The sequence below is a fragment of the Rhea americana genome, unplaced genomic scaffold (assembly GCF_003343005.1).
Source record: "Rhea americana isolate MKP2758 unplaced genomic scaffold, rheAme1 scaffold_328, whole genome shotgun sequence".
Taxonomy (NCBI): Eukaryota; Metazoa; Chordata; class Aves; order Rheiformes; family Rheidae; genus Rhea; species Rhea americana.
The window spans coordinates 607,298-619,982 of record NW_028186455.1 but is presented as its reverse complement, the minus strand read 5'-3'; the positions used below and the strand labels follow the sequence as shown (position 1 = coordinate 619,982).

At 38.4% G+C, this 12,685-nt stretch overlaps 1 protein-coding gene across 2 annotated transcripts in view; it reads right to left on the bottom strand.

The window, feature by feature from the left end:
- TRAF1 (TNF receptor associated factor 1) overlaps positions 1-12,685 on the bottom strand; it is a 35,164-nt gene that overhangs the window by 19,259 nt on the left and 3,220 nt on the right. Inside the window, exons 3-5 of one of the 2 annotated variants that reach the window (XM_085310858.1) lie at positions 11,977-12,045; positions 11,902-11,928; positions 5,408-5,535 (exon numbers count right to left, since the gene is read on the bottom strand). In XM_085310858.1, the coding sequence (XP_085166984.1) occupies positions 5,408-5,535; positions 11,902-11,928; positions 11,977-12,045 (224 nt within the window). Of the gene's footprint in view, positions 1-4,079; positions 4,104-5,407; positions 5,536-11,901; positions 11,929-11,976; positions 12,046-12,685 lie in introns of those variants that run through there. The other variant, XM_085310856.1, reaches the window with a different exon arrangement.

Sequence of the window (12,685 nt, the reverse complement as noted above, 5' to 3'; positions counted from 1 at the left end):
AGGATCAGGACACTTGGTTTTCCCTTCCCAGCCCTACGAGGATATCTTGAGCAAGTCTCTGCCTCTGTTATCAAAAGTGCAGATAATATTTACAACAGCAGGCTGACATGAGAGGAGTTAACTAATGTATGTAAAAGATGCTCACAGCAAAGTAAGAGAGATTTCAGCAAAGGACCRTTTCTCTGTCTGATTCTCTTTTTCCTTAGACAGCAAGTTTGCCAAGGAATTCCATGGAAAACCATACCTACAGGATTTAGCCAGAGGGGAGAGAGTTTCAGCTACCAGTCTAATAATTTGCCCTTGTGACAGAACTGTGGGGAACGCCACTGGGGTGAGTCCTAGCGGAAAATCAAAAAGGAAAAGAGGAGGTGGTGCTCCCGGTGCTTCGTTTGGCTTGTCGCTCTGCCGCACGTACAAGTCTGCGCTTCCAGGTACCTAATGGCTGCACGAAAGACTACAAGGTGGTTACTCATCCGAGAGCATCCGCCGAGGTCTGACACCGTCGTACGTTGTGGCACGACAGTACCGCACGCCGAACGGGCGACTGCGCCCGTGACAGCACTACGGATTGCCAGGTAGAACACCAAACACATTAGGATTATGTTAAATAATCGGTTGGAAAGAGGGAAGTATCCAGGAGGAAGACCTGGCCCTTATTCGGGCAAGTGAAGTGTATTCTGTAGCAGAACGGCTAAAAGGAATACTAGAATTAGTTCCTGAACTTCTTTTTTTTTTTGCTCCTCGTGTTGTGTTAGAAAGAGCTGCGTTCGTGTGCCTTCACGAAGAAACAAAGAATAACCGTCAAATCTGCTCACGTGGCTACCTGTGCATATATTTGCCTGCATGATACAGCAACGATATTCTTTTTCACGTTTTCCCCTATTACACCATAATATCCACTTGATGAAAATTTCCCTTTTTTTTTTCCATTACAATTCCACATTCTTGCCTTAAAGGGAAAATGTCAAACAATGCAAGACTAATAAAACATTTTTTAGATGTCAAAAAGGCAGTTTAGTTTAAAAAACAAATACACTTATTCTCAAAAATATAGCCCGGTTGATGGGTAAGAAATATGTTTATCCTTTATAGAGTTGACATACTGGAGGTGTACATGCACATAGGAGAAATTTATCTTGTAATTAAATATTACTGTGAGCATAATGCAAGCACCACATCTGGCACTGTTTGCAGAATAGGGCCTAAGCAAGCCCATAGTATTACAAGAAAAACAGAATGAAAAATGTTTTTATGAAATGATTGAGATCACAAATTTTATTTCCAAACTTCGTAGTGGTTAACTGAAAACAACATGAAATATTAAAAATATACCCAGAACATAGTAAAAATGTACATGTTCTCCTTATGGAAAGCAGACAGATGCTCAGCTTTCTTTACCATTTTAAGCTTTACTGTCAAAACAATATATTTCAGCTTATTCTGCTGCATGGACCATGTCTTTTCAGGGCTGCCAGCTAATTCATTCATGGAACTTGGAGACAAATAATGACCATCTTCTCATGACTAGTACTTTTAATAATAAAAGTCAAATTCTTTCAAGCAGTTTATCCAAAAAGTTTTCTATATTTATGTTCACAGCTTCTTTAACTCTTTTTATTAAAAATTCCATCTGTGGGCCAAATACTACTTTGAGTTCCACCCTGTAGTCCCACAGGAATCAGGATGCAAGACTGTTTCCAAGAAAAGAATTTGATCCTTCACTTTGTCAGAAAATCCTTCATTTACTTCCCATCGAATTAGACTGGCTTTAGACAAGTGGTAAGTTTTTTTCTGAACACTTTAGCAACTTAAAAATGATGATGAAAAGGAAATTGGCTTTACAGAAGGAGGTAAACATCATAAGCATGATGAAGCCAGTTGCCAAGGGTTAGTTTTAGGGTATCCATCCGGCTTACTGCCATTCTCGCTGGAGYGAGGATAAACCTCTAGCCTAGTAAATGCTTCCACCTTTCTCTCTGTAAATAAGGAATAACATTTGCAGCCCTTTGTAAAACCCTTTGATATGTCCAGATTAAAAGCACCACGTGCAGTTCAATGGTACTCTCACAGCACAAGAAAACTGCTAATTTAGCAACGTGGGTGTGCAATTATCTGTTTTGTGTATACAGCCAGGGTACCTGTATGTATAACCCTCTTAAAAGCCAGGCTGTTAGTAAGATACTCGATGATGAAATTGTGAAAGAGAAACGTGATGTCAGTTCTAGTAAAGTTATTTTTAAGGATTCCATTTTAAATATCAAGGTCCACCTAAGTGAGTGGGAAGCTTTGCACTACTAATACCTGCAGAATCACATCTGATGCCTCTTCATTTCCATTTCCTCCCCCCTGCTTCTCTGTCTGCTGTAAACTTATTTGTAGATGCTCTGTTCTCTGAGTGCAGTGTCATCAGAGCCACACATTAACCAAAGYTGAAAGTCTGTGTGGAAACTGTGATACAGTCTAATAGTTGTAATGGCTAGAAACCTCTGCTTTCAGAGTTTTACTATTAGGGTTGTCAAAAGTTGTAGTAATTTAAAAACTGGCACAGAAAGTTTCTGCCAGGATGTGACAATTTTTGAAAAAGTTCTAAAAATATGTCTGGATTTGGCATATTTAAGCTATTGGAATATAAAAAGAGGCACGAGCTAATTCTATCGGAAWGATTAAAGTTACACCAATGGGTCAGCTTCTGTTCTGAACGAAGGGACACAGCATCCTGATAATCTGTCTGTCTCCTTTCTGTGTTGTTAGTTCATTCCTGTTTTTTGCCTTGAGAGTTCTCGAAAATATGACACCTCTATCTTAAAAGGTGCTGAATTATACAAAGAAACTAAAGATAAGTTTTTGGTACTTTCCAACTTGAGATATTTCCTCTGGTAAATTTCCCCCATATGAGATCAGTTAACCGAAAACAGGATGTGGCTCAGAGAGAGATTAAAATTTGAAGCTTGACTTTATTGTAGAGCCATTCCACCAATGCTAGTTTTGCAGGACACTGTGTTGCTATTTGAGATGAATGATCACTTACATCCAAGAAAGAATAACTTTTTTATTATTATTATTTTTAATTTAAGGGTTGTCTTTTAAAAAACATTGAAGGGTTTAAGATTTTTAGTGAAGCAGGTTGCTTAGTACATTTTAAAATGGAATTTAAGCTCATGCTAAATGTTTAAAAAAAAATTAGTTGCAGGGTAACCAGTACTTTCAGAGCTGAGAATCTCATTTCAGAAACAAAAAAATGAGTGTGATATAGGATGAGACATCCCCGAAAAGATTATTTTCAGGTAGAATAAATTATCTTGAAAAGTCCATGCATTCTAGAAAATCCTGAAAATCTGGTAAAATGCAGGAAGGAAAACTTGTTAATAAAAAAAGATCCAGTCCTCATAAGACGCAGTACTTCTAGAAACTGGAGCAGAATGCTCCACGTCAAGATTCCTGCTTGGTTCACAACTCCGATACTAAGCTGTTGTTTAACTTCCAGTCCATTACTTCTTTTGTGGCTTAATTTACCCACAACATAGGAGTTACAGCAGAGGAGTTGTGAGATTTCATCAATTCGTGTTCAATATGTTCAAATAAAAACATGACGAACTGTGAAATTTGATTTATTATTACCCTCAGCAAACTTGACATCTTTGCCACAATTCAATCTCATCTAAATATAATCTTTTAAAATGTTTTTATTAATCTGCCTGCGCTTATTACCAGTTTTTAGCTCTGCTCTGTTGTAGTGATATTCTGATGACCCAACCCAACTTATATTGCAGGAGATGGAAAGTTTCCCATTAACTTCCGTGAGAGCTGGATTGTACACTCAAARAGACATCCGGAATCAATATTTTTTTTCTCTATCCCCACTCTGCCTCGAATTTTTTCCAGATCATATTATCTATAACATAATATTATCCTCAGCTTTCTAGGACTTTTTTTTTCTCCTTCTGCAAAGAACAGCTGTTCTGGAGCACCTCTTCAGGTTTGTCAGAAAAAACTCCACCCCTAAAATAGACACTGTTTACCATTTATCTTAGTTCAGTCACTCACTAAAGCACTTTTTACAACATAAGCCAAGGAATTACCTTAAATAGAAGAAGCTAGAGAAAATGAAAGTGTTTCTCTCTGTCATGGTGGCCTTGATAGCTTCCTGTAAGCGGTACTGCTCGGTGGTGTACCTGTCTCAGTCACTAGGTCTCTGTATCAAGACAAACACTGCATATAGACACGTGAAGCTGACACAGGACAGTTTATAACAGTTTGCCAGATTAAACTCTGCTTTCTGTTGCAGCTTATGTTGCTGCTCATGGTTATGCTGCTGTTTCTCTTAACGTACACACAGCCTGATCTAAACTGGAAAATTCTTAGCTGTTCATTTCCATTCTTATGGCTTCGGCGAGAACTCTGGGAACGTGAGCCATGCCCATTGGGAAGCCTGCCAAAACACTCTTCCAAAGCTCTGGATGTAACATGGAAAAACAAGTTAAGATTCAACATCTTTTGGCAAGAAAACTGACAGCAAAATATGGATATTCTATGGATAACTCAGTTGTTCAGTTTGCTGTAGAAACCTACAGGGTTATCAGTAAACTCATTGCATTTGAGTGGGACTAATTAGTGGAAACAAAGAAAAAGAAAACAGCAGATTACATTAATAATGTCTTCATTACTTCTCATTACTGACAAGAATTGAGAGKAGAGTGAAGGCTGTTGTAAATTTCCAAGAACACTGAAAGAAATAATACATTTTATTGATAAGAGCACTTTCATCCTAAAAGAAGTGTTTAGAAGATGACGTTGTTGCATGTGATAGAAGTCGAAAGAGACTGACTACACATACACTACCTTGCATCTCTCTTCCACCGAGGCTAAAATTTGCTTTGCTATTGTACAGTGACAATAGCATTGGACTTATCTTTCCAACAGTACTTTTCAGCAAGGTTCATCAACCTGGTTGAATAATCTCCATAGCACCACTTGCCTGCACCAGGCAAGAAGACTGGGGAACACAGAATTTATAAGCTTTATCCAAGGTTTCACAAGAGGAAAATGGTACTACAAACAAAACCAAAGCACTCAACAAAACATGCTAAAGCAAGCAAACTCCTGAGTGTTCGCAAAACAAGATGTCTTTAAAGAGGAACCTGAAAGAGCAAGAAAAAATATTTTAAACATAGGTGAAGCCTGAATGAAAGAGCAAATTTGGAAGTGGGAGAAAGCAGGCATAGAGAAAGACATAGCTATATTCTGAATATACAGAGGCAAACAGTCCTAGTGTTGAAATTCTGGAATAGAAAGAGTCCTCACATGAGGCCAAGGATCTTGGCAGCTTTGCCAGTGATGGGACTCCACAAACACATCATCACATACAAGTTCCCAGCAGCGTCCTCGGAATTCAGCCAAGAAAACAAACCTTGAAACTCCATGTCCATCATCTGCATCACAAATTGGACGTTGAAACCCCAAAGCAAATGAATGGGGCAAAAGGTGTTTTGGAAATGAATGCTCCCATCTGTTCAGGTTCAGTAACAATCGGTCATCCTGGAAGAAATCACAAGACAGGCTTCACAATGCAACAGTTCAGAATTGTGGCAAGTTTTCACAAGCTAAGGTTGCATTTTCCTGTGGCAAGATGCGTGCAGGAAGACAATTCAGTAATTTTTAATTTGGTTACCTACAATCATATCTAATGTTTTCCCTTATCATTAATTTTTCTTCAAAGGCCAAGGCTGGAAGCTAGGGCCTTGGRGTGAGTTTCTGGGCTGCAGTGCCCTCTGCCGGGACTCGCTCCAGAGCTGTTCAGTCTAGAGATGGCTCAGGAATCAGTAGTGCTAGCCACACACCTGGGGCCAATGAACAGAATTAGGCGACACACAATAGCGTGGGTTTCTAAGAATTTGATTTAAATCCATGTGGATTCAGATTCCTTCCCTCAAGATAATTTATGCTATAAATCCACTGAACCCTGTTAAATTACATCACAGATTAATCTGACCTCTCAAGGTTCTGAGGGATTTTTTTGATCCTAACTCATTTTTGAGATTTCTGACTGAAACAGAAGCTTAGCTGATCCTGCCAGGCTTCCTCAGTGTCATATGGAAACTGTGAAATGGTGAAGCTATTTAGCTTTGATAGGAAGCCACAAATGACACCAGGGACATCAAGAAGATTCCCCCATCAGCCTGGGTTGACTAATTTTGCATAACCACAAGCTGGGCAAGTTTCAGAATCTGCAGGTTTAGCAAGAAAATGTTCACAGCTCTGACTATATGTGAGAGCTTAGTACAAAAGAAAACATGCTCTGGCTTTTCAGTCACTATGTACAAAGAAATCCATCCCAGAAATTGAAATCTCTGCCTCAAATACATCTCCAGATTTCTCTTTTCAGTGGGAGTATGCGCCTGTACAAGATACATGTCCTGGTCCCTCAAAGAGAATCATCATCCCAAGATGATAGCTGCCAGTGTTTCTTCTCCTGTCTCTCCCACTACATTGTGAGTGATAACAGCACCTTCAGTAACCGACTTGCATCCAGAGAGTCTCTTACAAATATTAATAAAATGTTACTTCTGACAAGGCACATTTCTACAAAACAATCAAAGAAGAGAAACGTCAAAAAGGCTACAATTTTCAAAAGTAACTTCTCATATTCAGTGTGTAGGCTAGGGTGCTCAACAAAAGACATCTATAACTTGACTTGAACAAGTGCTAAAAATTTGCAGGTAAGTTAAAACAGAACTATAGATGCTCAGCATCTTTCAAAAGTAGGTCCTTGGAGACAGTTCTTCAGAGAGCCTGAACTTCAGCATGCTAATGCTTTTTATAGACTGCTTTGAAAGCACTTACCCACCAGGAAACAGTAAACTCTGGAAAGTCAAGCTATGACTATCATCCAAGATGGTACGCCAAAACCATTGTTGGGGAACATAGCATGAAGGATGCATCATGAATGTTTAGTGAAGATTAGGGCCAGAACAGACCTCTTGATTTCCAGTTCTGCTTTTTAACTGCATCTTCAGAGGTCACTCGCACTTGCACTGCAAGCAGCTCCAAACATTATTTAAAACAGTTACTCAGTGCATGCATTCTAATACATCCCAACTGACAAAACACTGCCCAAAATTGTGAAGACAGGTGACTCCACACTTTCAAAATTACCCTAACGGTGGAAATTAATACCTACTTCAATCTAGCTGCCAGAGCCTGGGGCTGAATATTCTCTAGGACCTACCAAGACCTCACAGCAGTGGACTTCCGTGGAAATTTTTCTGATCTGGGTTAAGAAAATGACATTTTTATAGCATATTGTTTTTCATAAATAATCAAGGGAAACTGGCTAATCAGACTCTGGCACAAGCAGACCATGTAAGCATGTGGTTAGAGCAAGCCTCCAGACTCTGCTGCAGATCTGCCCAGTCTGTCACCAACACTAGTTTACGTGTCAATGTATTACTTTTCAGCTGGTATAAATTGGTATAGTGAAATATAAATTTACTTTAGTCTGTGGATGTGTGAGATGTTTATACAAATATTTTCTCTTTTAAAAGAGATTTCCACACTTGTTCTTTGTGAATGTGTAAGAAAAATATTATATCCACAGATATCTAGATATCAAGTATATAAAGTATAGCTCCTCTAAAGTAATTGTAACAACATGGATTTGCATTAGCTGAGGATGTGCTCTACAACCTCACAGTATAAGCTGCCGAGAACATATAATAGCCGGTGGAAAGAATGCACTGTTGCGGTTACGGCTGTAAAGCCAATTTAGACAATGCAAGCCCATGACAGCGCTCCCCGAAACCAGCCTAYAGTGTACTGCATCCAGACTCCTGGTCTCGTTCTGTTTCTTTTGGAGTACTTTCTATGGGTGGCAGTGGGGCTGCTTTCGTTAAGAAAAATTTGATTTTCCACTGTAAACCCCAATATTTGTGGTTTAATATCTCAGCTGATTCAAATGCATCAAACGTAGCTCTTTTGTTTGCTTCACTTACAAAGTAAATCAGCTTCTTAGTTACTGAGAAGTAAATAAATTAAGGAAATATAGTCCGAACCACAGCACCCCAGGGATAATCTGCATTTCACCACTTCCAGCTATGATCATGGGTAAATATAACTATTTTATAAATAATCACCTGTGTATAAAACTGACTGGAATAGAAAAGAGAGGACTGACTATAGCAACCTTTACTTAAGATTTTTCTGCTATTGTTCTCTAAAGTTGAATGTTCTTTTTATGACAGTTAGAAGTTTAATTCAGTTTAGCATTTTCCAGGAAATCAGTTACTGCTTAAACATGTAGCCAAATTCCAAGTTCATTCAGAACTTGAAAAGCAAAATTTAACACAAGGAATGGAATTTTGTAATGACCCAGCAATTGGCAAAACCAAACTCTTAGTTCCCAGGAGAATGAAAGAGCCAAAACCAGATATTTCTCCTAATTAGAGGTGAAAACATTATTAAATATCTTAAAAATTGAAAGCATATGAAACTCCTCTAAGGTGGTTTCTTACTGGAAAATAACTGAAGTCCATGCCAAATTTCAGTGTGTTCTGATGTAAGAATTTAGCAGGAGATTAAGAACATATTTTGCTAGGAGACATACATAAACATTAACATTTACATAGACTGTAAATAAGCCTCTGTAGGTAGGGTCAAATGAGACAGCTCATAATGGATATACACCAAACTGGCAGCCCTCAAAAGAAAGTGATTTTTTAAACTACAAAATAACATTCAGTTAAACCAAAAAATGGGTTTCCTTAATCTGTGTTCACTCCTCTCTTCTACTCATTTCTACACCTATAATATAAATGGATGTATTGGCAGGGATATGAAAATGACAGTTTGAGACTATTTATGAAAAGTGATTTTTGAACTTGTGAGAAGTCTTCCTCAGGATCAGATTCTAGGATTTACCCAGTGCAGGGTCCTGGCCATGGACTCAGAAGATAGGCTGTGCCGATATTTAAACATTTTCATTGTTATACAAAGATAAAAAATAATTTCCATGTGATATCCTAGTTTTACATTGCCCAAATACCTTGAAGAAACATTTCAGCATGATGAAGTGAATGTTCTTCCCTTTTCAGATGATTTCAGACTCTGACTGTACCATTATAACAAAAGAAAAAAAATATGCAGTAACCTGAACTTACATCCCACTGTCTAATAAGCAATTTTCTCTTTCATCTAGTGTTCAGTACGATATGTTTTAAGGTCAGCCAAGAAAGAGTGACAGTCACTTAAAGACACTGAGGTGTTAAAAAGCAAGAACATTAACCTGCCACAGGTTAATTATTATTCTTCTAAAACTACAGGATATTCCAAATTCAAAAAAAAGTTTTGACACAGCACTTGTCAGCTAAGCCTGCTTAGAGCTTGTGGTATATCCAGAAAGATTATATACAGAAATCATTTCTGCACTGCTAGAAAAGCAAAGGCCAGAGAGTGGGAGAACGTCTGGCTTCTCTTCCTGAATTAGTCACAGTAGTTGGATGCAGCACAGCAACTGGCATGACTATACCATAAAAGTGCGAGTTTAATGTCACTGTGCATGATATGGTGGAATCTGGTCTATTCAAGGCACTTATTAGGTTGGATCAATTAGATGAAATTCAAGTTACAATAAATGAAGAAACAAATCAGTTCATTTTGTGACACAGCTATCTAAAAAAATCAGTGAAACATAAATGGAAGCTTATAAAAAGATATAAAAAATAAGAGTTTTATATAGTATTAACCTTTAGATTTGCTGTTAGTTCAGGAATTCAGCCAACTCAGAGCTTACACATCTTTCAGCAGAATTCAGGGAGAACCAAGTTAGAATAGCAACTGGTGAATTTTCTTAGTCAGAGGCTGATCTGGGAAACATACAAAAAGGATGACAAATATAATGGCCAAGCTCTTTTCATCGACTTCAGTGGGCCTTGCAGATCGTCAGAGATGATCTGCACACATCAGTAGGAGCAACTCTAAAGTTCACTTTGGAGGCTAGTTTGACTATAATGTGCTACTATAGCAATAAATGAGGTTCAGAAAAATCCTGTTTACACATGGTCCTTGGCTTCTTGCCAGGATCGACAGACTCAAGGCCAGTCATCTCTATTCTAGGGAGGTGAGAATAAATTTTGACGAAAGCATACAGCTTTCTGGACAAGTGCATTAATGTGTAATCAGACCAGTAATCCCATATACAGAGGCTGGCCCTTGGAYAGAACACAAAAGTGTAGCCGTCAAACGCACACTTCTTTGGAACTATTAAAGCTATTAGCCTGTGATTCAAAGCCTGGAACATTTGGAGGCCTGTATATAAATAACCGAGGAATAGAAAAACACTACGTGCAACTCAGATATACATTTCTGATGTCCAGAGTCCCCTGTAAATTCATAAATACGGAATGTGTTTTGAAATAATTTCCATTTCATAATACATGAGTCATCCACACAGCGATTTTTTCCAAGAATTTCCATTTTCTGTGGGCCTAGTCCCGTGAACCGCTGAGCGCCCCAGAACTGGCTGACTACAAGTCACTAAGGTTAACATAGCAGTAGATTCTAAAGTCAGCCCTGTGCAGTCTGCCAGCATAATTTTCATGCATCAAGTGGACGAAGACACGGGTGTACCTTTCCCCCGCGTGGTTTTGATATGAAAGCCAAGCTATGCCACATTTGGAAGGTAAACCTTCCTACACCGGTGTATTTATACATACACACCCCTACACACCACACACACCCAAATACATGTAAAAATGTATTAGAATGTAAAAAATACATATATTTTAAATATTATTCTCAATTATTTACTCAWTAGAGAATTCTGGATAGAAACAGAAACAGAACAAATAAGATTCAAAAATTTTTAAAAAATTAGTGATTGACAGCTTGACACTGAAGCGCAGCATTTTTATATATAATTTTCAGATTAGGTTCGTTGATCTTCAGGAGCAATACAGGCTCTTTGCAGCCTATCTCACCAAAAATTATTTGCACTTAGATTTCAGAAGTCATAGGTGAAAATGGGATGTGCTCCTCTGTCATTTAAAATCTTTAAAGTGCAATTTATGTTTCAAAAATGACACTTCTGAATAATCTAACAGGAATCAAGGTTCCAGTTTCATACAGCTCCAAGGCTGTATCATGATTTTATCTATTTTAAGTCTGGTTGATAAAGTCAAYATTCTTTCAGCATTTTTGTTTTTAGGAATTAGTAGGAAAATGTATTTTGGTGCCTATTCTTAAAATATTACTTGACATTTATTTAAGCCGGTTTGAAACAGAGAGGAAATAGCAGAACATGCTTGCTTTGCTTATTTAGCCATCTTATTTGTTGTTTTTCTTTTTCTTTTTTTTTTYCCCTCTCTGGAATTACTGTGGTCTGATAAATTCACACTAAATACCAGGATACTTCATTTAATTTTCCAGTTCTGCGACTAACCTTGTCTGTGGCCTTACGAAAGTCATTTAACTGCTTGGTACTCAGTGTGTTCCTCTGTAATTCACTGCTTTGGGTCCATAAAATGAATCCACTATGAATAAGTTGTTTTTAGTATTTTCTTTGCTCTTGTTTCATGTTCCTAAATACTATGTGCAAGACAGTGCTAATAATTCTTTTTCGGTCTTTGTGAAGCTATTTGAGATCTACAGATGTTAACAAAAAAAGACACGCTCCAACTTTGGAATATTTTAAGGATTTTTTTCAGGTCAAATGCTACTCATGAAAAAAAATAAAAATCCATCCCTGCTGGGTAGCAGAGAGAGAGACAGAGTGCACTGTCATTTTGTGGATTATTATACTGTGTAGCAGTATGACATTCAACATACAAGATGTTCAAGGTATTCTAGAGTGTCAACCAAGGAAGACACAGAAAATCTTTGCACTCCTAAATTTACAGTAGAAATAACAGCCTTGTGGGGTGATTTCTTTCCACTAGTCTTAGGAAATTCTCCCACACAATGCAGACTTGGCTTTGCTGTACATACACATACACAAGTCTTCAAGTCTGCTGCAAGTCTTTCAGTCTCCTCGCTCTTGATTTTGTCTGGTTTTATCTAACAGACAGTGTGAATACAAAATTGTTAAACATTAATACAAATCTGGTAAACACTTGTAAGCATCAATAAGAGCAAAGGAATACTGATGGTACAGGCAGAGCTTGAGTAAAAGCTTTTAATAGGATAATAAATGTAAGTAATTGGCCTTTTGGTTCCAGGACAACTTCACTAATGAAACTTCCCTACATATGGCATGAATATTCATCAATCACTATCGTTCCTACTTACAATCATAGAATCAGTAAGGTTGGAAGGGACCTCTGGAGATCATCTAGTCCAACCTCCCTGCTCAGCAGGGTCACCTAGAGCATGTTAGACAGGGTTGCATCCAGACGGGCCTTGAAGATCTCCAGAGAAGGAGACTGCACAGCCTCTCTGGGCAACTTGTTCCAGTGCTCCGTCACTCTCACAGGGAAGAAATTGCCCCTCACGTTCAGGCRGAACTTCCTGTGGTTCAGTTTTTAGCTATTGCTTCTTGTCCTCTTGCATGGGACAACTGAAAAGTTTGTCCCCATCCCCTTGACACCCTCCCTTCAGGTACTTGTACACATTGATCAGATCCCCCCTCAGTCTTCTCTTCCCCAGGCTAAACAGGCCCAGCTCTCGCAGCTGTTCCTCACAGAGCAGGTGCTCCAGC